Genomic DNA, 24,355 nt, shown 5'->3' with positions numbered 1-24,355 from the left:
GGAAAATAAAAGAATGGTGATGTTCCAGATCCCAAGGGAAGGAGTTCAGGAAGAAAGGGATTAGGCAAAATCAGGACTGAATTTTGCACTGGGAAGCCAGATGGTGAGACACCCACTTGTCAGATTCCTCAGTAGTAGGGGATTGCTGTTTGAACTCAGAAAAATTTACTAAGGGATTATGGAAAGGTGCCCAGCAGAACACCCTGTGTTCAATGCCCTCATATACACATGCACAGGGTGGGTGCAGGGGAAGGGGAGGGAAAGGAAGGTGCATCAGGTGGCAGGGAGCTTTTCATTGGAAGGAGCATCTGAACTGCAGCACTCCTAGGAGAGGAAATAATGGAAAAAAAACTATGATGAGCTAAGAGAATGATGTACTCTCTAGGCAAGAGTTAGTCCCTGGCTGTAGGGACTTAAGTGTTGGGAATGGAGCAAGAAAAGGGGCCAGAGCCCAGTTATTAAGGACCTTACATGCCAAGGTAAAAGAGCCCTGAAGAACGTAAGAAAGTAAGTGGCACGATTAGATTTGTGATTTAGTTAGCCCATTCTGGCAGCCAATGTGAAGGATGGCCTGGGGTCAGGGAGGATTAGGAAAAGATGGAGGCTCAAACTTCCATCAAGAGGCTGCGACACGATATTGTAAATCAACTATACTCCAATATAAAATAAAAATTAAAGTAAAAAAAAGAAATTAAACAAAACAAGAGGCTGCAAGAGGTGTCTTGCAAGGATCCAGATGAGGGGTGATGGATTCACCAGGATAGGAAGAGAAGTGAGTGGGTAGCTGACTGGAATGAGAAGAGAGTGGACCCAAGAAGCCAGGGTCAACACCTAGTTTCTGGCAAGGTGAGTAGTTGGTGGGAGATGTCAGTCTTTGAGATAAGGAATAAGGAAGACTGGATTTAGGGGAAGATAGGGGTGGAGACTGGAGTACAGGAGGGAACATGTCAACACTGGTAGGTTATTCCTTTCTCCAAAGGAGAAAAGATGTCAGTAACATTATTACTGGTTTCCTATTCTCTTTCTCTCACCTGTAAGTCATTCTGCAGCCTATTTCCTTCAAGTATCCAGATTCATAAATACTACTTTCCTGTATCAGAACACAGAAGCTTCAACCAATTACTGCAAGGGGTTTTCATTTTTTAATTACTTCACTTAAAAAAATACTTATAATGTACCAACGACTTGCAAGGTACTCGTGAACCTGGAAAAGAAAAGTAAGCAAAACATAACTGGCCTTCCCCTTTTAGAGCTTACTTCTAGCAGAAACCAAATAAGAAATGAACCAATTATAAACCATGTAATTTACGTCATGAAGATTTGAAGAAGTATAGAGTATCATGTGGCAAATAACAAGAGGGAGGGGTGTTCCACTGAAGTTCATAAATAGGCTTTAGCAGATCTGTGAACTGCTGAAATCTGTATGTAAGATTTTGTCTGTGCCTGTATAATGTGGGGGGGGGGCAGAAAGGGGAGCGGAGATGCTCAAAGGGGTCCATAACCCCTTCAAGGTTAAGAACCACTCTACCCTTCGAATCCATCTGGGCACCAGGGTACACAAACTTCTGCGCGACAAGGCCGCGACTAAGGGGAATGCTGGCAGTCTGGTGGTCTGTCTAGTCCACAGAGAATGACCTTACCTTTACACTTAGAGACATCAAAAGCGATCAGTCTTCTGACTTAACGTGAGAAGAGACAACGTGGTGATTAACTTTTTAAAAATCCAGTTGTTTTAAAAAGATCACGGGATGTTCTAATCCTCAATCCCTGGGGACGTCCAAGCACGTGCCCGGGTCCGAGCGCGTGAGCAGCAGCACTCTGCCCGCCAGACGCCCTCCCGCCCGGAAGGAAGAGACAGCTCCGAGCTCCGCCTTTTAGATTTGGCCGAGAGAAGTCAACGAAAGCTTTCGCAGTCCAGGCCGGGTTTTCAAAAGCATTAAGACGGAAGTAACGGCGGGCCGGAAGTTCCAGGGCCTGCACTGGGACCAAGTGGGGAGGGGGGTAGGAGGAAGACTCGGGGTAGGAATGGCGGCTCAAATTCCAATTGTGGCCACCACTTCCACTCCGGGGATAGCCCGGAGCAGCAAGAAGAGGCCGGCCAGTCCTTTCCACAACGGCAGCAGCGCCGGGGGCTATACCGCCAGTAAGAAGAAAAAGGTGTCCGCCTCTGGCTTTGCGCAGGTACGCAGTCACTCCCCTAGTCTGCGCGTTGCCGGGGCGGAGAGCGCGTGCGCCGGGCTGCGGGGCCGGGCACTGGGAGGCGGGGCGCCTCGCGTGGGCGGGGCCCTGCAGTCGTACCTCTTGGTTAAACGCAGGTGTCTGGTGCAAATGAAACATTTTTTCCCCTTAGTTTGCATACGTGGAGTTTGGTTAAAGAATGACCCGCGTTGCATAGTCCATGAGGAGAACTGGGGAGGTGGGGAGATTGTTATTGCCTTACTGGTAGGGACGCCCCTTCCCGTCGGGGTCGCGATTAGAGCGAGGCTCGGGACTTTTCTTTATGTGAGTTTCAGTCAACCAGAGGTTCTCCTGTCTCACCTTCGTCCATTCTGCAGACATTTACCGAGTGCCTGTGAGGTGCAGAGCGCCCTAATGAACGGTGTGGAGGAACACAAAGATGTATTGATACAGATGATTTCCCTCATCCTCAGAAAAGTGCTTTTTTGACCCTCAGTTTCCCTGTCCCAAAGTGGGTTTGGTCTTCCCTCATGCGGTTGTTATGAGGATTCAGTGAGACCATGGTCCTAAGCCCTGAGCACAGCGCCTGGCACAGACTTCACAGCATCTGGGCAATCGGGGCTCCGCAATTCCAGCAAAGAATTTTCAGCAGAAGAGTAGCTTGGTTGATGAGTGTTTTTCTTGGCTGCTGCATTTTATTTAAAGCAATGAGAAAGCAAAGATGGAGTGTGTTATTTTGTGCTCTCCAACACATGGCGTGGCATCCTAAACCCAGAACGACATTCTAGAGATATTAACTGTCTCTGGCTTCCTCCGTCGATAATTGGTAGTGCATTTTTTTTCCTTTTAAAATATTTTGTTGATGTATGATTTGCATACAGTAAAATGCCCAAATCTTAAGAGTACCGATCAATGACTTTACATATGTATCCACCGATGTGGCCACCATCCAGATTAAGATAGAGAGCATTTCCAAAAGCCCCAGAATAGTCCCTGGTGACCCTTTCCAGTTAGTACTCTCTTCCCTCCCTGCCAGAAGTAACCAGTACTCTGACATCTCTCACCATAGATAGACTTTGCATTTTTGAGCAGAATATAAATGGAATCATACAGAGCATATTCTCTTGTGTCTCTTTGGATTTCTCTGTGAAAAAATGTTTGTGAGAGTTATTCATTCATCCATTCATGTTATTACCTGTATCAGTACATAGAGTATATTGTGTATACCACAGCTGATGGACATTTGAGTTGTTTACAGTTTTTGCTCTTATGCATAAGCTGTTCTGAACATTCCTAAAAATCTGGGGAGATACATGCTTTCATTTCTCTTGGGTAAATGGATAGTAGTGGAATTGCTGGATCATAAAGTAGACACACATTGAACTTAGAAATTGTTAAACAGTATTTCCCAAAGTAGTTGCACTATTGTGCATTCTGAGCAGCAGAGTATGAGAGTTCCAGTTGCTCTACATCCTCAACAATACTTGGCATCAAGTCTTTAATTTTAGCCATTCTGATGGTTGTGCCATGGTATTTCTTTGTTTTAATTTGTGTCTCAGATTACTAATGATGTCATCACTATTTAATTTGCTTTTGACCATTCCAATATCTTCTGTGAAGTGCCTGATTTTTTTCTCATTGTGTTGTTGTTTTTTGGTTTTTTTTAAATTGTTACTGTATAGGAGTTCTTTATATATAATTGGTTGGAGTCATTTGCCAGATATATGCATTGCGAGTACTCTCTCCCAGTATGTGCACGGTGCATGTTGATATCCAGCTGTGCTGAGACCAAGGAATGTAGTCAGTACATACTGGGAAGAATGGTTGTTTTGACCCTAAAGGTAGCATTGATCATCAACTCCTCCACAGCAGGCTTCAGAGAGTGGACGAATGCCTTCAGGATGCTGGGAATTCCCAGTAATCCAGCTTGGTGGAAATCACAACTCTGGTGGTCTTAGAGCTCTCAGTGAGGGGACGGGCTGCCTAGGTACTCCTTGTGGGTCTTCTCCATCTCATCGGCCTTAGCGAGTCCTCAGGCTAGAAAGAGAAGGGCATTCCCTGGAATAGTGAATTCTTTTCTTTGTTCTCTTCCCAGCTGGCATTTAACTAATGAGGTATACAGCCAGTTACCTGACTCCCACCCTCAGCATCTCATGAAGAAGGAAAAAAACTTGACTTCTATCTCCAGAAAGGAGTCTTAGTGTTTTTTTTTTTTTTTTCCTGCTCTAACATAGCATTCCATCCTAGTTCTCTTTTCCACAGCAAATGCAGGCATTTGCGCAATGCTGCCCTGAGGGCTGTGTGGAATCTTCCTGAATTGATCCTTATCTGTGTCCCCACCTCAGCCTTTCAGTTGAGCTCAGTCAGCAAGAATTTATTTCTGTTAGTCTCCAGCAGTATGCTTAAGACATTTCAAGGGATTATAGCTTGTCCCTGCCAACCCAAAATCCTTCTAGGAGGAGAGAATGACCTACACATATTGTATTAGTTTTCTATTGCTGTCATAACAAATGACCACAAATTTAGTAGCTTAAGTAACACCTATTTATTAGTTCCTGGTTCTGTAGGTCAGAAGTCCTGGCACATCAAGACTGGTTTGGCTCCCTACTCAGGGTGTCACCGACCTGAAATCAAAGAGTTGGCTGGGCTAGTTTGTTGCCTGGATGCTCTGGGGGAAAATCTTTTTTTGAGGCTCATTCAGGTTGTTGGCAGAGTTCAGTTCTTTGCAGTGGTAGGGCTGAGGTCCCTTTCTCCTTGCTGTCGATTTGTCACTGTCCACATTCCTAGCCACATGGCCTCCTCCGTCTTTATTTATTTATTTATTCATTATTATTGGGGTATAGTTGCTTTACAGTGTTGTGTTAGTTTCTGCTGTACAACGAAGTGAATCAGCTATATGTATACATATATCCCCTCCCTCTTGGACCTCCCTCCCACCCTCTCCCCTTCCCACCCATCTAGGTCACCACAGAGCACCCGGCTGAGCTCCCTGAGCTATACAGTAGGTTCCCACTAGCTATCTGTTTTACACATGGTAGTGTATATATGTCAATCCCAATCTCCCAATTCATCCCACCCCCCTTCCCCCCACCCCCTCCTGTCCACACTTCCATCCTCTACGTCTGCATCTCTATTCCTGCCCCACAAATAGGCTCCTCTGTACGCTTTTTCTAGATTCCACATATATGCCTTAATATACGATATTTGTTTTTCTCTTTCTGACTTACTTCACTCCGTATGACAGACTCTGGGTCCATCTACGTCACTACAAGTGACCTAATCTCATTCCTTTTTATGGCTGAGTAATATTCCATTGTATATATGTACCACATCTTCTTTATATGTGAAGCCAGCTATGGAGAATCTCTTTTGTGTCTAATCTCTCTCACAGCTCAAATGTCTCTGACTTCTCTTGTCTCTGACTCTTTTTTTTTTGTGTGTGTGGTATGTGGGCCTCTCACTGTCGTGGCCTCTCCCGTTGTGGAGCACAGGCTCCAGATGCACAGGCTCAGTGGCCATGGCTCACGGGCCCAGCTGCTCCGCGGCATGTGGCATCTTCCCGGACCAGGGCACGAACCCGTGTCCCCTGCATCGGCAGGCAGACTCTCAACCACTGCACCACCAGGGAAGCCCCTGACTCTGACTCTTTAGAGAGCTTGTGTGATTAGGGTAGGCCCACCAGGATAGTCTCTTGTTTAAGATCAGCTGACTTGAGACTGTAGTTATATGTCAAATATAAGATATATATTGCAAATCCCTTAAATATATCTCAGATCCCTTCACAGTGGTATGTACATTAGTGGTGCGTTTGCTTAAAAATGGGGAGAAGGTGTGTGTACACCAGAGGCCGGGAATCTTAAGGGCCATCTCTGAATTCTACCTATCACATATCTGAAACAGTTAGGAAAATCTCATCATTTCTAACTATGTCCCAAAGCCAATTATAGGTCTTCTCTGGTATTGGTGCCTTAGTGGTGGGACACAGGAAGATGAGGATTCAGCGTAGGTGATGGTCATCAGAGAAGGAGAGGTGGGGAGGGAGAAGAGGGACTAGAGGTGGCCTTTGAGGGGTGGTGGGTATGGATGGGGAAGGCCTTCCAGAGTCGGCACCGTGTACATGTATCAGATTGCTCAAGGTTTCATCAGTGAGAAATGAGTGGTTTTTTAAATATAAATGATTGTAGTTCTTGAGTTAAAAGGGACTTTAGAGATCTTTCAGTATCGAAATTTCAGTAGTTTCCACTATTTTGTGTCTTACAAAAAAGCAGTGTCTGTAAAACTTTCATGGGATTTAAAAATTTACAAAGGACATTTACAGAGACATTAGAGTGCTTTTTGAAATTGGTGAAAATAACTCGATGGATTCTTAAGGTGGGTTTTACTTTCCAGAATGTGCATGCTATTTCTAAAGTAAAATTGAGTGACTAGATGAAATTTAGAGGGCTTTCTGCTTGGAAGTCCTCAGGGGTTGAAGGGAATATTTTTGATCTAAAAGTATTCTGAGCAAAGCATTTATAGATGTCTCCTTTATGTCAGCCCTAGAAAATGGTATTAAATAGTTTAATAGGACTAAAACAATATTATTTTATTATTCCATCAAGATGAATCTTTAGTTCAGCAGAAATTATTGGTGTTTATGCTTGCACACATTGTCACAGAATTACAATTCTGTGTTTGGATTTATATTTTCAGTATAAGTAATATAGTTATTGATTAATTACATCATAATCTGGAAAGCGCCATCTCCCATCCATTCTGGTCATGATATTTTGAAAATGTTTAGTGTTAACTTGGGTTGGAGAGCAGTACACTGTGCTGTGCTAAAGTGAAAGAAGTCATGATAAATAATAATAATATTTATTGGGCATTTAGTGTGTACCAAATGTTGTTCTAGGCACTTTCTAAGTACTATCTCATTTAATTCTCTGTGAATTGTTATTCTACAGGTAAAAAGACAGGAGCATAGAGAGGTTAAGTAACTTTTCCATGGTCACACAGCTAACAAGTCATAGGGTCAGTACTGGGACCCAGACAGACCGTCCAGAGTCCACCTTTTTTTTCTTGACAGCCTCTCTTAATATCACTCTTACCAGTCTCTACTTTAGAAGATGTAATTGGATCTCTAATGTAACCAAATCCAAGGTGCAGAGAAAAGCTTTAGGGGGGAATTTTATTAGTTCAATACAGGGCATTTTAGACTTTCCAAGTGCCTATTCAAGTTAATAAAATCTACAGAGAAACCTAATTGACCTATAGACTGAGTGTTACCTAACAGGCTGATCTGTGATGGTGAAGCAGTTAGCAAAGCATCTAAATAAGTTGAGAAGCAGCAGTTGCTTCTTTAGAAGGTTAGTGCAGAGCGCAGGTGAGGGTAGAACCTTCTGTAAGTGGAGGCATCCAGAGAACACTGGACTGACTGGATTTGTTCATCTAAAAAATAATCATCCTACCCCACTTTTAAAAAAATCATGATAATGTTAGTTTTCTTTTTTCTCTTTTTAAAGTGCACACAAAACGTCAGCCAGTCTTCTTCCCCCACAATTATTATAATTTGTGTTTTCTACGTGTTGATGTAATTTGTCATAAACTATATTTGGTGTATAACATTGCATGCCCTGCTTTTCACTTAGCACTGTTTTCTTTTTGTTTGTTTGTTTGTTTGTTTTTGGCTGCACCACACAACATATGGGATGTGGGATCTTAGTTCCACGACCAGGGATCGAACCTGCGCCCCCTGCACGGGAAGCTCAGAGTCTTAACCACTGGGCCGCCAGGGAAGTCCCACTTAGCACTGTTTCTTGACCTTTTCTCTATGTTGATAGTCTTCTCAAGGAATTAAGTGCTCTTATTTAATTGACTTGATTGAATGTTAGGTTGCATCTCACTTTTTTGGTGTTTCAAGTAACCCTACAGTAACCCTGCAGTTTTAGACTAGGGTCAGGTATTTGAATCTAGACTACTATTAGATAGATGTAACTGGGCATTGGATTCGAATGGTAAGACGGAGCATATTTGTCTCCCTTCTGTGTAACCACAGACAGAAGGCCCCCTTTCAGTCTGAGTCAGGGCCCTGCAGGCTGCCAAGGAGACACGAAGTGGTGCATGTGGGCTCTGGTCGGGCGAGCTGAGGCCTTGCTGACTCTGGAGCAGTCCTTTGATGGCGGGCCGGGTTCCTCTTCCTTGGGACTTCATCAGCTCTTTTCGTGCTGCAAAGAGGGGACAGCCCTTAGGGCCGGGCGTCATTCCTTTCCTCTGATCTCAGGGCTTTTGTGTCTTGGGGCGGGACAGTTCAGCTCCTAAAGTCTCTTACTGTTAATAATGGTTGAGTAACATGGAAGCTATACATCATTTCAGATTGTACTTGATTGCAGCCCAGCCTCACAGACTTGATCCTCCCCTTGACGGTACGTCTCTCCCTCTCATCCCATCTCTAACAGCCCCGGGCGTCCAGCTTGGCTGAAGCCCAGGAGAAGGGAGGAACGAGGGCGCAGCACCGTGGAGGGTGGGTTTAAAGAGGAAAGAAAAGCAGAAAGCCCCGCTCAGGGCCCAGAGTCGGGTGTTCTGTTGCATCCGGTCAGAGAGGGAAGCAAGCCTTCACTGTTGCGGAGGCAGCAAGCGGCCCCAGACGGACGTGGCCTAGTGCCCCAGACGGACGTGGCCTAGTCGGTGTCAGGATGGCGTCCCTTCCTGTCCCATCCTCAGCGCGACTCCTCAGCGGGGGTTCGGCCTGCTGACGAGGGAGGAGATGAGGATGGGGTGACCAGACGAACAGGAGGGCTCGGTTCTGGAAGTCAGCGCTGAGCGCATCACCCTCACCCTCTTCTTGCTGCTGGAGCCGCTGATGCAGACTCCCGACCCTCACTTCCCATTGTCTCCCGTCCTCTGTCCTCTGTCTGCTGGCATGTCCTCTCCCGGGGGCGGGCGCCCAGACCTCCCAACCCATGTGGGCTGCAAGGCACCTGCTTTCCTCCGCCGCCTCTGGGGCCGCACCCCTGCCCAAGTCCAGCGAGGTGTTCCTGCTGCATCCTCCTGGGTGTCCCGGGGCCTGGGAGCATAAGGATGCCCTTGTTCCCTCCCGGGATTTCACTGTGCACCCGGCGCCTTTGAGACCCCCACTAGGAGTCGGGGAACAAGCAGACACAGAGAGGGAGGAACGCAGGCTGTTCTGGCCCACGAGAAAAAGCCGAGGTCCCTGCTGAGGACGGTGGCCTGCAAGCCGGGCGTGTCCCATGGGTTGTTCTGGAATCACCACAGGAGGCCTTGGGGCCTGGTTCTTCGTTTCTCTCTAGCATCTCCTCTTTGCTTCTGAACAGTTCCGTTTGTTGATTTTCTCCCAGATGGAAACAACATTATGTAAGCAGTCATTTTCTTTATGAAAAACTCAAACGAAGTTGAAACTTACAGTGAATCTGGCCCCGGGAAACCTCTTTCACATTCCACCTGTTTTTCCTGAGTTGGCCCTGGCTGGCTTGGCTTTTCTGCTCTGACGTGATGCTCACTGCAGAGTTAGCAGGGTTGTTTTTCTCTCTCTCCCTTAACTTAGGCTGCCCTGTAGGCCCAGCCTCCTGGCAGCCCCCACCCACCAGCCTGCACCTCGCCGGTGTCTTGCTGTGCCCTTGTGAACTGTCGGATTCCTGGGGAAAACAGCCCCTATCCTTCTTCTGACATTGGCAGGTGGCCTGCTCACCTCACAGGCCTTCCAGCCAGTGGGCCTGGGCTTCCCCCTTCAGCACCGTGCCACCACCTCTTGACAGAGCGGGTCCCTGTCACTCTTCTCCATCTGCACGCCAGCCATTGCTTCCTCCCCAGGGCCCGTGGCTCATTCGCTGTTAGGTTGGCAGCTGGCTGTGTGCGGGGGAGGGTCTCACATGGCCACTGTATGTTTTTAATCCTCTAAATATTTTAGTGTGGATTTCCTAAAACCAAAGGCATTCTCATACATATATAACAGCAGTACAGTGGTCAACTTTGGGGAATGAACGTTGAAACGACACTGATACCTCATATACAGACCTTATTCTCGTCCTTTGTCTGGTCCAGGATCCAGCCTAGGCTCACACTTTGCACTTAGCTGTTGTGTCTTTTTAGCCTCCTGTCATGTGGAACAGTTCTTCTGTCTTTATCTTTCAGGACCATGACACTTCTGAAGAGCACTGCTCATTGTTTCGTAGACTTTTCCTCAGTTCGGGCTTGTCTGATATTTCCTTGTGATTAGATTTGGGTGATACATTTTTGGCAGGAGTAGAGAAGGAGGCTGTTCCCTTCTCCGTGCTTCATGTCGTGGAACCTGATGTCGATCCATCCCGTTGCGGATGATGTGTCTGTGAGCACTTAGTAAGTTAGTGTCTGCCAGTTTTCTCCACTATGAAGTTATTATTTTCCTGTTTGTATTAAAGTATCAGTGTCTTGAGACTGTGTATATCCTGTTTCTCTTCACACTTTTGCCAGCCACTTTTAGTGTCTGTTGATGGTTCCTGCCTGCAGCAGTTATTATAGTGGTGGTTGCCAAACAGTGATTTTCTAATTCCTTCTTTCCTTCTACAGTTATTAGTTAGAATCCTGCTGTGAGCAAGAGCTTTCTCTTCTCTCCCATTTCCTTTGCATTCTTACAATCAGTGTTTGTATTCATCCATTCTCATTTTGTTCTCTGGGTTACAATCCGTTACTAGCCTTCTTCATTCAGTCTTTCATACATTTATTTGTTTGTTTATTTGTAACAGCTTTATTGAGATATAACTTGTATACCATAAAATTCACGCCTTTAGAATGTACAGTTCAGTGGTTTATAGTAAATTTACTGAGTTGTGCAACCATCACTACTATCTTATTGTCGAATATTTCCATGACCGCCCAAAGCAACCCCCTCCCCATTACCAGTCACTCCCCATTCCCCTGTCCTGCCAGATCCTGTAACCCCTCATCTACTTTCTACCTCTATGAATCTGACTACTTTAGGTACCTCAGATAAGTGAAATCATACAATATGTGGCTTTTTGTGTCTGGCTTCTTTCAGTTAGCATAATATATTCAAGGTTTATCCATGTTGTAGCATGTATCAGTACTTCATTCCTTCTTACAGTTGAATAATACTCCATTGTATGGATAAGCCACAGTTTGTTTATGCATTCATTAGCTGATGGACATTTAGGTTGTTTATGCTTTTGAGCTATTATGAATAATGCTTCTATAACTATTTATATATGGATTTTTGCATAGACATATGTTTTCAGTTCTCTTCGGTATATACCTGGGAGTTGAATTTTTGGGTCATATGATAATTCTATGTTTAGCATTTTGAGGACCCAGCAGACTGTTTTTTTTTTATTACATCTTTATTGGAGTATAATTGCTCTACAATGTTGTGTTAGTTTCTGCTTTATAACAAAGTGAATCAGCTATATGTATACATATATCCCCATATCCCCTCCCTCTTGCGTCTCCCTCCCACCTTCCCTATCCCAACCCTCTAGGTGGTCACAAAGCACCGAGCTGATCTCCCTGTGCTATGCAGCTGCTTCCCACTAGCTATCTGTTTTACATTTGGTAGTGTATATATGTCCATGCCACTCTCTCACTTCGTCCCAGCTTACCCTCTACCCGCCTGCCCCCCCACCCCCGTGTCCTCAAGTCCATTCTCTATGTCTGCGTCTTTATTCCTGTCCTGCCCCTAGGTTCATCAGAAATAATTTTTTTTAGATTCCATATATATGTGTTAGCATACGGGATCTGTTTTTCTCTTTCTGACTACTTCACTCTGTATGACAGACTCTAGGTCCATCCACCTCACTACAAATAACTCAATTTCATTTCTTTTTATGGCTGAGTAATATTCCATTGTATATATGTGCCACATCTTCTTTATCCATTCATCTCTCGATGGACACTTAGGTTGCTTCCATGCCCTGGCTGTTGTAAATAGTGCCCGGAGACTGTTTTTCAAAGTGATTGCACCCTCTTACATTCTCACAAGCAGTGTATGAGGGTTCTAGTTTCTCCACATCCTCACCAACACATTATTATGTCCTTGAGTGTAGCCATCCTAGTGGGTGTGAAGTAATATCTCATTGTGGTTTTCATTTCTATTTCCCTACTGACTCATGATGTTGAGCAAATTGTCCAGATTTGGCCAGTGGGAACCTCTTCAAACTGACTCCTATGTCCTTTAATTTACGCCCATCACTTTTCGAGTGCTGTAATGGACTTGAACTGTGTCCCTTCAAGGTTCATATGTTAAAGTCCTAACCCCCAGTATGCCTCAGAATGTTACTGTATTTAGAAATAATGCCGTTAAAGAGTTAATTATGGTTAAATGAGGTCACAAGGGTGGAGCCCTAATTCAGTATGACTGGTGTCCTTATAAGAAGGGGGAAAGGGGTGGGGTGGGGAGGGCGTGTATACAGAGGAAAGGCCACGTGAGGACACAGTGAGAAGATGGCCATCCACAAGCCAAAGAGATAATCTCATAGAGAACAGACTTGTGGTTGCCGGGGCGGGGGATGGGTTGGGAGTTTGGGGTTAGCAGGTGCAAACTATTATATATAGAATGGATAAACAAGGTCCTACTGTATAGCACAGAGAACTATACTCAATATCCTGTGATAAACTGTAGTGGAAAAGAATATGAAAAAGAATGTATATATATGTATAATTGAGTCAATTTGCTGTACTGCAGAAATTAACCCAACATTGTAAATCAACTATACTTCAGTAAAATAAAATTTTAAAAAATAATTTTAAAAAAGAGAGAGAGACAGGTCTCAGGAAAACCCAACCCTTCTGACACCTTGATCTTGAACTTCTAGTCTCCAAAACTGTAAGAAAATAAGTTTCTGTTATTTAAACCACCCAGTCTGTGGTGTTTTGTTAGGCAGCTCTAGCAAACTGATACAAGCATTTTCTTACTTTCTGGCACCACAAGGCTCATCTTGTACTTTCCTGCCCCAGCCCTGGAATCAGCCATTTCTTCAAAGATTACTAGTTCTTGGAGAACAATATTTAGAAACCAGGATCTATACCTGGTGTCCCTATTGTTTATTGTTCCCAGCCATCTCCATGGAAGAGCTAGGAAATGTAGGTGTGTGTGTGTATAAGCGCCCCCCATGCTTTGACATCATATAGAATTTAAGAAACTCATGAGGCTAATGATAGTCTATTATATTTACCCCATTTTTCACTCATTCCATTGTTCCCCCTTTCTTTCTGAAGTTCCCAGTCTTCTGTTATTGTTTTTTTTATGTTTTCATAACAGTAGGTGATATCTGGACTTTCCAGTGCCATTGGATATGAGTTTCAGGAAACACTGAGCCTGGATCACTTAATGCCTCTGTATCCATTTCTGTGTTTATCTGTCTGTATATATGTTAGAAACCATGAATTCCTATTACTAACCTGTGATTTCCATCCAATAGCACAAGGTTCATTCTAGCCGCCCCTCATTCCTTATTGGCCTCATCTTAGAAGGTGTGTAGTTTCAGAATTATTAACTGGTACCCTTGTGAGAAACAAACCTACCAATTGTTCCTGGTTCTTTTTGCCTCTAACCTTAGGTTATATGGTCAGAATACTATGTTCACGTCACTAACGTTATCTCTCCCTTCCTCCCCTTCAGTGTGGTTGTGTTATTCATTCAAACCTCAGTTAAATTGGTCTGTTTTTGTTTGTATTCCATTTTCTCTATCTGCTGCCCGATCCTTGCTGGTTGGTTTTATTTATTTGTTTGTTTGTATGTGAAACTTTAACATGGTTCAAAAGGTCAAAACTTTGCAAATAACTATACTTGGAGAAGTTTACTCCTCTCTCGTCCCTTCCCATCTCCCCTTCCTCCCACCCTGTTCCCTTGTGCCCTATAGGTAACCAAGCCCAGTCGTTTCTGAATTATCCTTCCTGTGTTTCTTTGGGTTTGGCCACTGCATCCCATCCAGAGACGATTCCTTACAGTGAACTCCGGAGCATACACATCTCAAAGACCGATGCTGGCATGGAGTGACACTGCGTTGTCTTATTCCTTAACTCCAATCAGTTAATCAGTCAGTGATTATTTGGGGCTCACTCTGTGCCAGGCACTGGGTTAGATGCAGGGCTCGGAAGACGGGGCCAGGTGGTGAAGCAGGTTGTTCTGACCCCCTGTGCCTGCTCACCCTTGGAATCTGTCCCTTCCCTCTTCTGCCCACCTCTCTCCTGTGTCTCTCCTTCTTCTGGTCTGTCGTTCCCTACCTGTTTCACAAAGCTGTTGTTATTTCAGTGACTAACCAAGACTTAAATACTAACTATCAGTCATGTATCCAATTTATGATATTACTCTTACAAATAGTCAACACTAAATAACATTGACAACTGGCCAGAACTACTCAAGCTAACGTTGGTTACTGATTAAATGTGATGGGAAAAATCAAATCTTCCTCATCAGATTGGGTCTCCCAGGACACATGTATGTGCAGAAATACTATGACCATGAAGGAAAAATCACAAGGGCACTAAAAAGTTGGTTATGTACAAAATGCTAAATCTAATCTTTGTTGTAAAAGTAAAACTGGCATGGACTAATCCCAATGGAAATTTTAGTGGAGCGTAAATAAAAAAGGAAAAAATGGAAACTCTTTATGCTTACAGAGAATGACTCCATGGATTCTGGACCAGAAAATACAAAACACAGGAGGGAGGGGGAGCAAGAGGGGAGGCTGGAGAGGAGGCCAGGGGGCCAGACTTGTGCCTAATTCCCGGGGCGGTGGGAAGCACTGATGAGTTGTAAATAGGGGAGTTACGTCAAGTTTACATTTAGAAGTGTGTCGCTGAGTGTGCTGTAGAGAACGGAGAGGGCAAGATGTGTGCTTCTGAGGCCCTCCCCTGAACCCCAGAGCTGGGGAAGGGCCAGATAAAGGCGAAGGACTGGGGAGGGAGGGGAGGATAGGAAAAGAAAGAGAGAGAGAACTGTGGCTACAGATGGTGGGAAAAGGATGAGAAATTGGAGGCGTCTTAGTTCTCAGAGAGTTAGGCCTTGGAGGGGAGAAAAGTTAGGAGAGACCGTGAATAGGGGGAGGATAAGGTGAGGGGCAGTCCAGATAGAAGAGGGGCTATGGGCAGAGGAGAGGGAGCACAGGCCCACAGGAGAGACCCTGGAGAGGAGTCTCGGAAGGTGTGTGAGAAGAAACTGTTTGGGGAACTATTGCAGCAGGGTGGGTGGTCCCTGTCTCCCCCACCCCCCAGAACTCTCATACACTGCTGCTGGGAGTGTCAAAGAGTGCAGCCATTTAGGGAAATGATCTGTCAGTTGTTCATAAAGTTTATTCACCCTATAACCCATTCCACTAGTAGGTGTTTACCCAGGAGAAGTAAAGACACATGTCCACATAAAGACTTGTACAGAATGTTCACAGCAGCTTTATTTATAATAGCTGAAGACTGAAAATGACCCACATTTCATCAACAAGAAAATGGACAGACACATTGTGGTACATCCATACAGTGGAATACTGCTCTGCTGAGTGGTATCCAAATTCTGTGAAACAAACTACCAATCTATGCAGCGACATGGACAAACCTCAAAAACTTTATGCTGAGCTAAAGAAGCCAAACACAGCAAACAGTACATGCTGTTGGATTCCGCTCATATAAATTTCTAGAACAGGCCAAGGTAACATGGTGGAAATCAGAACAGTGGCTGCCTGAGGTTGGAAGGTATTGACTAGGAAGGGGCATGAGGGAACTTTCTGAGATGATGGAAATATTCTGCCTCGTTGGGGACCTGGATTACACAAGTGGAAGCATTTGGCAAAACTCATGAAACCTACACTTAAGATCTGCACATTTCACTGTATATAAATTATATATCAATTAAAAAACAGTTTGTTGCGGTCTGGGAAGGTTGGAAGTAGCATAACAAATCAGAAGTGATTTCTTCCTTTGGCATCTTTTTTCCTCCTGATTCTTGGCTTCAAAGGTTTTTTGTTTTAAAGTGCATTAGCCTGCTTGTCAGGGCACTCTCTGCCGCAGCCAGCTGACCGTGGCCCCCAGCCTGCTCTCCCTTTATTCTCCGTGCTCAGAATGCCCACATCCTGTTGTGCCCTTATGCATACCAGCTCCATCCTGGGTTCCCCAGCTGATGAGACCCTTAAAGCGGCTGGACCTTTTTTGTCTTAATGTTTCAAGACACAATTTGACAAGATGGGCAGGAGTAGGGGCCATGTGGTGTCACGGAGATGGTGAGGCCTTTGGAATTGCCTCCACCTGGGTTTGAATCCAGAGGTAATCCCTGTGTGGCCTTGAACCCGTATATCTGAGCCTCAGTTTTCTTCTGTGTAAACTGGGGATAATAGCACCCACCTTGTAGTAGTGAGACACCTGTGCTTGGCACTCAGGGGAGCCAGGAAGCCTGGCAGCTGGGGTCCTGGCCGCCTCTGCTGTGGCTTCTGCACAGCGGGTGCAGCTTCCAGGCTCTCCCCCAGTGCAGGCTGCCTGCTGGGGCTCTGGGTGCACCGTCTCCCCTCGCGTGTCCGGTGCTGTCATCTTACATCTTTTTTTTTTTTTTGCGGTATGCGGGCCTCTCACTGCTGTGGCCTCCCCCGTTGCGGAGCACAGGCTCCGGACGCGCAGGCTCAGCGGCCATGGCTCACGGGCCCAGCCGCTCCGCGGCATATGGGATCCTCCCAGACCGGGGCACGAACCCGTATCCCCTGCATTGGCAGGCGGACTCTCAACCACTTGCGCCACCAGGGAGGCCCTGTCATCTTACATCTTGTTGAGAGCTGAGTTAGGAAGCTCAGCTAAAGGACACTGACCCCGTACTATTCTTACTATGTTTTAAGGGTATCAGCATGGAAGGCGTGAGTGAGAATAAAATGGTGCCCTCTGATTTTAGCACAGGACCTCTTGAAAAAGCTGCCAAACCTTTGCCATTTAAGGATCCCAACTTTGTGGTAAGCATCTAAGGTGTTTTAGAAATAAAAAACCAAACAACTATACCTCGGCCCCGATCTTGCTGGGCCTGCAGCCCAGGCAGCACTGGTGCCCCGTCTCCATCAGCCCAAGTCACCACCTCCGCCACCGTGGGCTGTTGTAGGAGGGGTAGGGGCAGGAGAAGAAAGCCCTTTCTGTTGACCTCCCAGTGTGCTAATTCCCAAGGATTTTGGTGTCCTTTGTGGAATTCATTAAAGGATACCATTTTGAGAGTGGGTCACTTCCACGATGATTGCTCACCTTCCTTCTTCATAAGATTTAGATGAGGCTTGAAATAATTAACTAAAAGAGGAGTGCTTGAGGGGTAGGATAAATTACATGATTCAGACTATACCATTGAAGTTTATTTTTCATTAATTAGCTTTGAAAATACAGCGTTAACAGTGCCTGTGACAGATTTTTGTATTCCTTCCATTTTATTCTGTCATCGTCATAAGACAACAAAGAAAAAAAATTTTCCAGAAGGCTTGCTGTGCCATGATTGAGGCTTCCTTGGGTTTTCCTGGAGCACCAGTAATTTACAAGGTGGAGACTGGCCCTTAGAAACGAGTTTGGAGATGTGGTCATGAGTTTAAATCTAACTCTGTAGTGAATTTATTTTAAAGTAGTAGGAAATTCATGAGTGAATTCCATAAAGTTAGACCCAATAAAGGATGTGATTTTCTATGTGCATATAAAAAAAAAATAACCTTTTGTTTCTACTCCATCACCAACTAACTCATATGTTTTGACAATCCAAAAGCTGTGTTTTTTTTATAAGTAAGATTAAAGTGTATGGTGTAATACTTTTTAAAAAAGCTTTAGGGTACACTGACTGCTGATTGAATGAGGAGTTTATTACAGTTATGAATATGCATAAATGTCAGATACTGAAATGATCATCTCCACTGATTTCTGTTTCTTCCAATCCATGCTTTCGCCTCGAGCACTCTGGCCATGGTGGCGCAGCGGCTGGCAAGAAGAATAGAACCTGGAAGAACCTGAAACAGATTCTGGCTTCTGAAAGGGCACTGCCATGGCAACTGAATGATCCTAACTGTGAGCTGTCTAGAACCTCCGATGTGTTTATAATGTCAGACTAGGAACTTTCTTATAACAAACCCACATTATTGTGTTTGCATTCATGTAGAAACAATTTTTAGCTTGGGAATTTTACAGTGGCATCCATATAGGGAGATTATGTGTATACTTCCTCATAGCTATATTCTGTGTTGAATCTGTGTGTTTGCGTTGTCATGGATGTGTGGTTTTTAGTGTCACTGTTAACGTTTCAATCTGCAGCAGTAGTATGCTGCAGTATTTCCAAGTCTGTGTTATATGTTCTGCTCAACTTCCATGGAAAGTACAGGTTCGAACTTCCTTCCATCTCTTGCCCCACTGCACGTCTTTCATGGGGGTGACTCAGACAGGTGACAAGTGAACTAGTCAGTCGCCTGGGTGTGGACATTCCAGTGTCCGGATGCTCAGATCCATTTAGTGGGTTGTTTGGCATCTCATCACATCAGTCCATGTAACCGGAGACAGTGAAAGTAGCTTGTGGGCAGATGAGCTTTCCGGTGGTTCTGCTGGAGTGGGGGGTCCCTGGGGACAGGGCAGAGCTGGATCTGGAGCCTGCACTTGGTCTATGACATCCTGCATTATTTCCCCAGAGAATTCTCTGAGTACTGAATCACAAAGTAAAAAGTTCAGGAATATTATCAAGCAGTATTTTAGGGGGAAAAAAAGGGGGGGGGGAAGGGTCTGAATGTTTTAAAGCCAGTTTAGTTATTTTCTTTTTTTCTTTTTTTCCCCCAGACTTCAGTATTGATGCTCCTCCATCCTTTAAACCAGCTAAGAAGTATTCTGATGTTTCAGGTCTTCTTGTGAGTATAATTACATCTCTATGTCTTACAACATTGAACTGAAAAGGAGATTTCACGGTAATGTCTATTTAGAAAGTGTTGGATATTGACACTGGTCCTGCCAGAGACCGTGTACTCTGAACAGGTAATGGGTTTGTGCGGAAGCATTCACTCAGTTATTTAAGAGCGGCTGCAACCTGGGGCATCCATGTGGGCAGCCTGGAGCGAGGGTTGCTCCCGAAAGCAGGAGACCTGAGTGTTAGTTTCCCTTCCTCTGCTTGTTAACTATATGACAGAACATGAAAGAAACAACAATTTCCCATTTTTATTGCTGAAGTTTAAAAAAAAATCCTGCAATTTAGAGATGATTGTATTGGGTTGGCCAAAAAGTTCGTTTGGGTTTTTCCGTAAGGTCTTATGGACAAACCTGAACAAATTTTTTGGCCAACCCAATACTTTAAAAAAGAAAATTTAAACTTCTTTAAAGAGGCACTATGGTAAAGATAGTGATTTTCAAATTTATTTTTAAGCATCAGAATCCCTTTTCCAAATGAAATCTTTTACAGAATCCCCTGGAGCCCACCTGCCCACTGTGACCCCATGTGGATCTGGTCCTCTGCCCTTCCCCCCACTCCCCACCCCAGGGACCCCTACGGTGCTTCTAGGGAACACAGTTTGAAAACCAGCAGTGCAGTTGGACAAGTGGGACTTGGGTAAGTCCCTGAACCTCAGCGACCCCAGAGAACCTCGTTTCCTTGTTTGCAGAATGTGGATGAAGTGTGGAATTTTCTGCTCGCCTTCTTCATCCTTTTTCATTATTATTAAATTTGGAAGATGGGCTTCTTTTCATAACTTTAGAAATAATGAGAAACCTCACTTTTTGAAGCTCATATACATCATTTAAATGCTTTACCTTTTTATGAAAATGTGTGACTCCAACTTCTGTAACACACTAAATTAATGATATTGGGAAAAATTTTTTATTATGTTTTTGAAAATAATGTTAGTTTTCCTCTCTGAGTTAGTCATATGTTTTAGCTTTTCCTCCAGAGAGCACACACTCTTCAGAGTACTACAGACTTGTTAACATAGACCTTAAATATAATGATCCTAAAAAATAGGGAGAGTAGAAGCACTATAAAGTGACTTGTGTGTGTGTCTGTGTGTGTGTGTGTCTGTGTTGTGTGTTGGGTTCTTCTTTTTGTGTCCATTCATGGGCATGTATCTTTTTCGAAAGGTCCCCTGAGAGGACTTCCATTTGAGAAAAATATTGTAGTCTTATGCTATCTCTTGTCTACTGCCTGAAAATAGTTGCCTCATATATTTGACCCATTTTAATAGTTGTTTATGGAAGGAGGGCTCATCTGGCACAAGTTATTCTGTTATGGCCCAAAGTGGAAATTTCTCCCTGTACCATTTTGTGCTAAGCTTGTAGAAGCCATGGTTTATGGCCAGACTTGGAGGGTGGCCCCTTAGAATGTAGCTTTATCCTTACCACTATCAGGCAGCTCATCTGCTAGTGGAGTGGTTTTCACACATTAGGAGGCATGAAAATCATTTTGAGAAGCATTGTTCCAGGCCCCTTTATGCCATTGGCAAAGGACTTGTCATGTTATACATAACTAACCTCTTGCCCCACTGTGTGTAAGAATTAAGACATTCTGAATAAACAGAACTCTACCAAATCATTGAAAGACAATCCCATAGAAGAATCAGCTAAAAGAATATGAATAGACAATTACAAGGAGGAAATACAGATGACCAATGAGCAGATGTTCAATCTCAATGATAACTAGGAAAAAGACTCATCAGGTAGGAAAGAAATGAAGACATTTGGTTATATACCTTGTCACCAACGTAGACAATGGACATCCTCCTACATGGCTGTCTTGAGGTGGGAGTCACATTGGTACACATTCTCAGGAAAACGATTAGCACGACCTATCGAGACAAAAAGGTAGAGGCCTATGACCTAGCAATTTGCCTTCCAGCCAGCTCCCTAGAGAAATATTGTGTAAAAGGAGCTTCATGCAGAAATGCTTATGAGAAAATGTGTTAGCAAAATATTGGAAGCAACATAAAGTTCAACCAGTGGGGTAGGGCTGGGGAGTTCATACTATTCTGTGAGCTTGATGTATAGGTAACAACATGGGTAAACTTCCAAGATGTGGTGCAAAGCAGGATAAGTAGCATGGTACCACTTCAGTAAAACTCAGAACACAGTCACAAAAAATACTGAGCACTTCTCTGGTGTGTTTGTATGTGTGTGTGAGGGTATATATATAAACAAGGTCTGGAAGGGTGCCCACCTAACAGCACTTTCCTCAGGGGAAGACAAAGGACTTCTGGATGGTAGATGGTAGTAAAAGGAGACTTTAGTCTTATTTGCAATGTTTTCTTTTTTTTAGAGGAGAATACGTTCACCTGTTACTTGTATAAATTAAACTTACGTAATTAAAAAATAAAGCCAGGGGCTTCCCTGGTGGCGCAGTGGTTGAGAGTCTGCCTGCCGATGCAGGGGACACGGGTTCGTGCCCTGGTCCGGGAAGATCCCACGTGCCGTGGAGCGGCTGGGCCCGTGAGCCATGGCCGCTGAGCCTGCGCGTCCGGAGCCTGTGCTCCGCAACAGGAGAGGCCACAACAGTGAGAGGCCCGAATACCACAAAAAAAATAAAAAATAAAAAATAAAAAAAATAAAGCCGGGCTCATGTTTACACTGACCCATCTGTTCCAGCCAGTGGCCATTTCCCCTGTGCTGTGGCCTGGCCGGAAGGGATGCAGGGTCACACCTGTGTTTAGCCCTTGTTACAAGGCTGTGGAAAGTACTACAGCTCTGGGTGAGATGGAGGAGCAGCATATACTGCCTGTCCCCCTGTAACAAGGGAGGCATTAAAAGCCGTTTGCTGCCTGCCCTCTGGGCAGGGGGCCTTTGCTTCATTCAGGCTGGAGGGACGGAGCCCAGAGAAGGGCAGACCGCAGGAGTCCAGTTCTTTACTTGTTCATCTCTGAGGTATCACCCAGCCTCCTTCCCTCTGTTCAGAATACTAGGTCAGGTCTGGTCCATGCAAGTTTTTGTTTGACCTCTTTGTTAGTGCAACAGTTCTCTGTATTCTGCATTATTTGTTCAGCAGCCTTCTTGGCAGTGAGGCCTGAACTTGGGCGGGCGGGCTTGGCACAGTTTGGTGGTGGGAGTGAGGCAGCCACAGAGATGGAACCAGGCCAGGGCTGGTTCATCCATGGAGGCCAGATAATCAAAGCCAGATGCACATGCCTGCACCCCTGCTCGGAACTGCAGGGCAGCTCCCCTGCCAGTTAGTACATCTAACTGCCTCATGGCCAGGAGCCCTCGGAAGGGACCTGCTGCTGTTTTTCTAGTTAAGCCTTCCTTTATATGAGTGGCATGAAAGGAAATGTGGTACAGAAAGGCAATATCTAGATTAAGCCAAAGGATCAAAGTTTTGTTTTATATAGAACTTTAATTAATCTTAGCTTTTTAGGAATAATCTCATTTTCCTGACACACAGACCTCAAATACCTTAGGGAGAGCCCCAGTGATGGAACTGAAGACTTTTTAGAGCATGAGAAACCCGTGACTAAGTTCCCTTCAGCTTGTTGCTTCTTCACCAAGCCTCCCCCCCTCCTTAGATCACAGCCGTCTGGGTCCATGCAGAGACAACCAGCACTGGCGCAGACAATCCACACCTGAGTAACTGGCTGTTCTCTGTCTAGACATTAATGGCATCTTTTATAATTTTTTTAAAGGAGCTCCAAATGACTCACCCTCATGTTTTCTGTTTCAAAATGTGTAGGAGCCATGTGCCTTGAGGTAGATAGTAAGTGAATATTTTCTCCACTCTGCACATGGGGAGAACAGACCAAAAGAGAATTTTGATATATCAGTGGGAAACAAGTTCTCTTTTCTGTGACTCTCCCCATCGTTCATTTGTTTGTTCATTCACTCATCCCTCATTCATGGTAGCTGAAGGCCCACTGTGTGCTCTGCATCTCACTAGGAGACAGTACAGCCAGGATCCAGGGATAAGTAAGCCACAGGGTTCTTGCCTCGTGGAGACTCACAGCCTTGACTTCAGGCAAAGAGTCACACAGATAATAAATGTAAGAGCAACAGAGATAAGCATTCCACCGGAGATAGGGGTGCTGAGGTGAACGTGAGGATAGGGTCCTGACTGCCTATGGGGGCAGATAAAGCTTCCCCGATGATGCGACTTTCGGGGCTGAGTCCTGAGGGATGAGCAGGTGGTTACTGGGCAAGGAAAGGGCAAATGGGCAGGACGGGAGGGAGGCGCTTAGAGCCGGGGTGGTTGGAACCGGACGGTGGGGACACGTGGCTGATGCAGAGGCTCGGAAGGAGGGGCCCAGGCAGGGCCTGAGGAGCTGTGCTGCGGACTTGGGCCCTTGAGAGGTTTCATGAGAAAAGACATGATCGGAGCTAAAGGTTGTAAAGATGCCCCTGGCTGCAGGTGTCGGATGGCAGCCCTTTCCAGTGGAGGAGGGTGGGTGGCCAGTCCGGCACTGCAGGGTAGCCCAGGGAGCCATGGAAGTGACCTGGGGGCGGTGAGGGGGAGCAAGAGGGGAGCGCACTGGGAGTAGGTGGTGTGGGGGTGGGGTGCCCCCCCGGGGTGCCCCCCCCCGGCCTTGGGTGACAGATCCGGAGCATTTGTTTGAAGCAGGTGGAGTCTGAAGGCAGGGATCAGGGAGGGATGATCAGCATGAATTCAGTTTGGACCTGTTGCTGGTAGCCCTGAGGCACCAACCAGAAGAGTCCCGGTGTCTGATGTGGTTATTCCCCCTTCCTCCTGTCCATACCCTGAAGCCTTTCTCACGTCTGGGAAGACTAATGTGTCTTTGCCAAGGTGAGCGATTTAGCATTCTTGGTGACAGAGTCAGACATGACGAAGACATTTTTCAGTTTCAGTAAAACAGAAAAATAATTTTTATCTTGATCTGAAAGCTCAACTCCGACCACAACTTTCTGCCCTTCTCTGTGCCTGTTTCTCACCCAGGCCAGCTACACTGACCCCCAGAGCAAGCTGCGCTTCAGCACCATCGAAGAGTTTTCCTACATTCGGCGGCTGCCGTCCGATGTGGTCACGGGCTATCTGGCCCTGAGGAAGGCCACGAGCATCGTTCCCTGAGCCCGGAGAAACGGAGCATGAAGTGGAAAACTGTTTCAGAGGCAGACTTTGGAGTCAAGATTTTGTTTTATGGAAACAAACTCATTCTGTCAATCTGGAAATGTCAGTGTTGGACCTTGGAAAGAATGTTTGGCTTTAATTTAAGGAGGTTTTTTTGTTTTCCCTCCAAGTGTGATATTTCCTGTTGAATTAAATTATACTTCAGTTGTTGCCCCAAGTAAAGTTGTT

General features: G+C 45.2%; 1 protein-coding gene across 1 annotated transcript; it reads left to right on the top strand.

Annotated features, from left to right (window-relative positions):
• Positions 1 to 1,905: 1,905 nt before the first annotated feature.
• Positions 1,906 to 24,355, top strand: INO80C (INO80 complex subunit C). The gene is made up of 5 exons (XM_060119071.1): positions 1,906 to 2,181; positions 16,980 to 17,090; positions 18,057 to 18,168; positions 18,925 to 18,992; positions 23,996 to 24,355. Exons 1-5 carry the CDS (start codon positions 2,026 to 2,028, stop codon positions 24,125 to 24,127), a joined length of 579 nt encoding a protein of 192 aa, XP_059975054.1. The 5' UTR covers positions 1,906 to 2,025; the 3' UTR covers positions 24,128 to 24,355.

This window comes from Mesoplodon densirostris, chromosome 15 (assembly GCF_025265405.1).
Source record: "Mesoplodon densirostris isolate mMesDen1 chromosome 15, mMesDen1 primary haplotype, whole genome shotgun sequence".
Lineage (NCBI taxonomy): Eukaryota > Metazoa > Chordata > Mammalia > Artiodactyla > Ziphiidae > Mesoplodon > Mesoplodon densirostris.
Note: the sequence above shows the minus strand (reverse complement) of the source record. Positions and strands in the feature narration are given on the sequence as shown.

Coding starts and splice junctions, on each gene's coding strand:
- INO80C (XM_060119071.1), top strand. CDS start 2,026: ATGGCGGCTCAAATTCCAATTGTGGCCACCACTTCCACTCCGGGGATA. Junction 2,182..16,979: donor CCGCCTCTGGCTTTGCGCAG/GTACGCAGTCAC, acceptor CTATGTTTTAAG/GGTATCAGCATGGAAGGCGT. Junction 17,091..18,056: donor TTAAGGATCCCAACTTTGTG/GTAAGCATCTAA, acceptor TTTCGCCTCGAG/CACTCTGGCCATGGTGGCGC.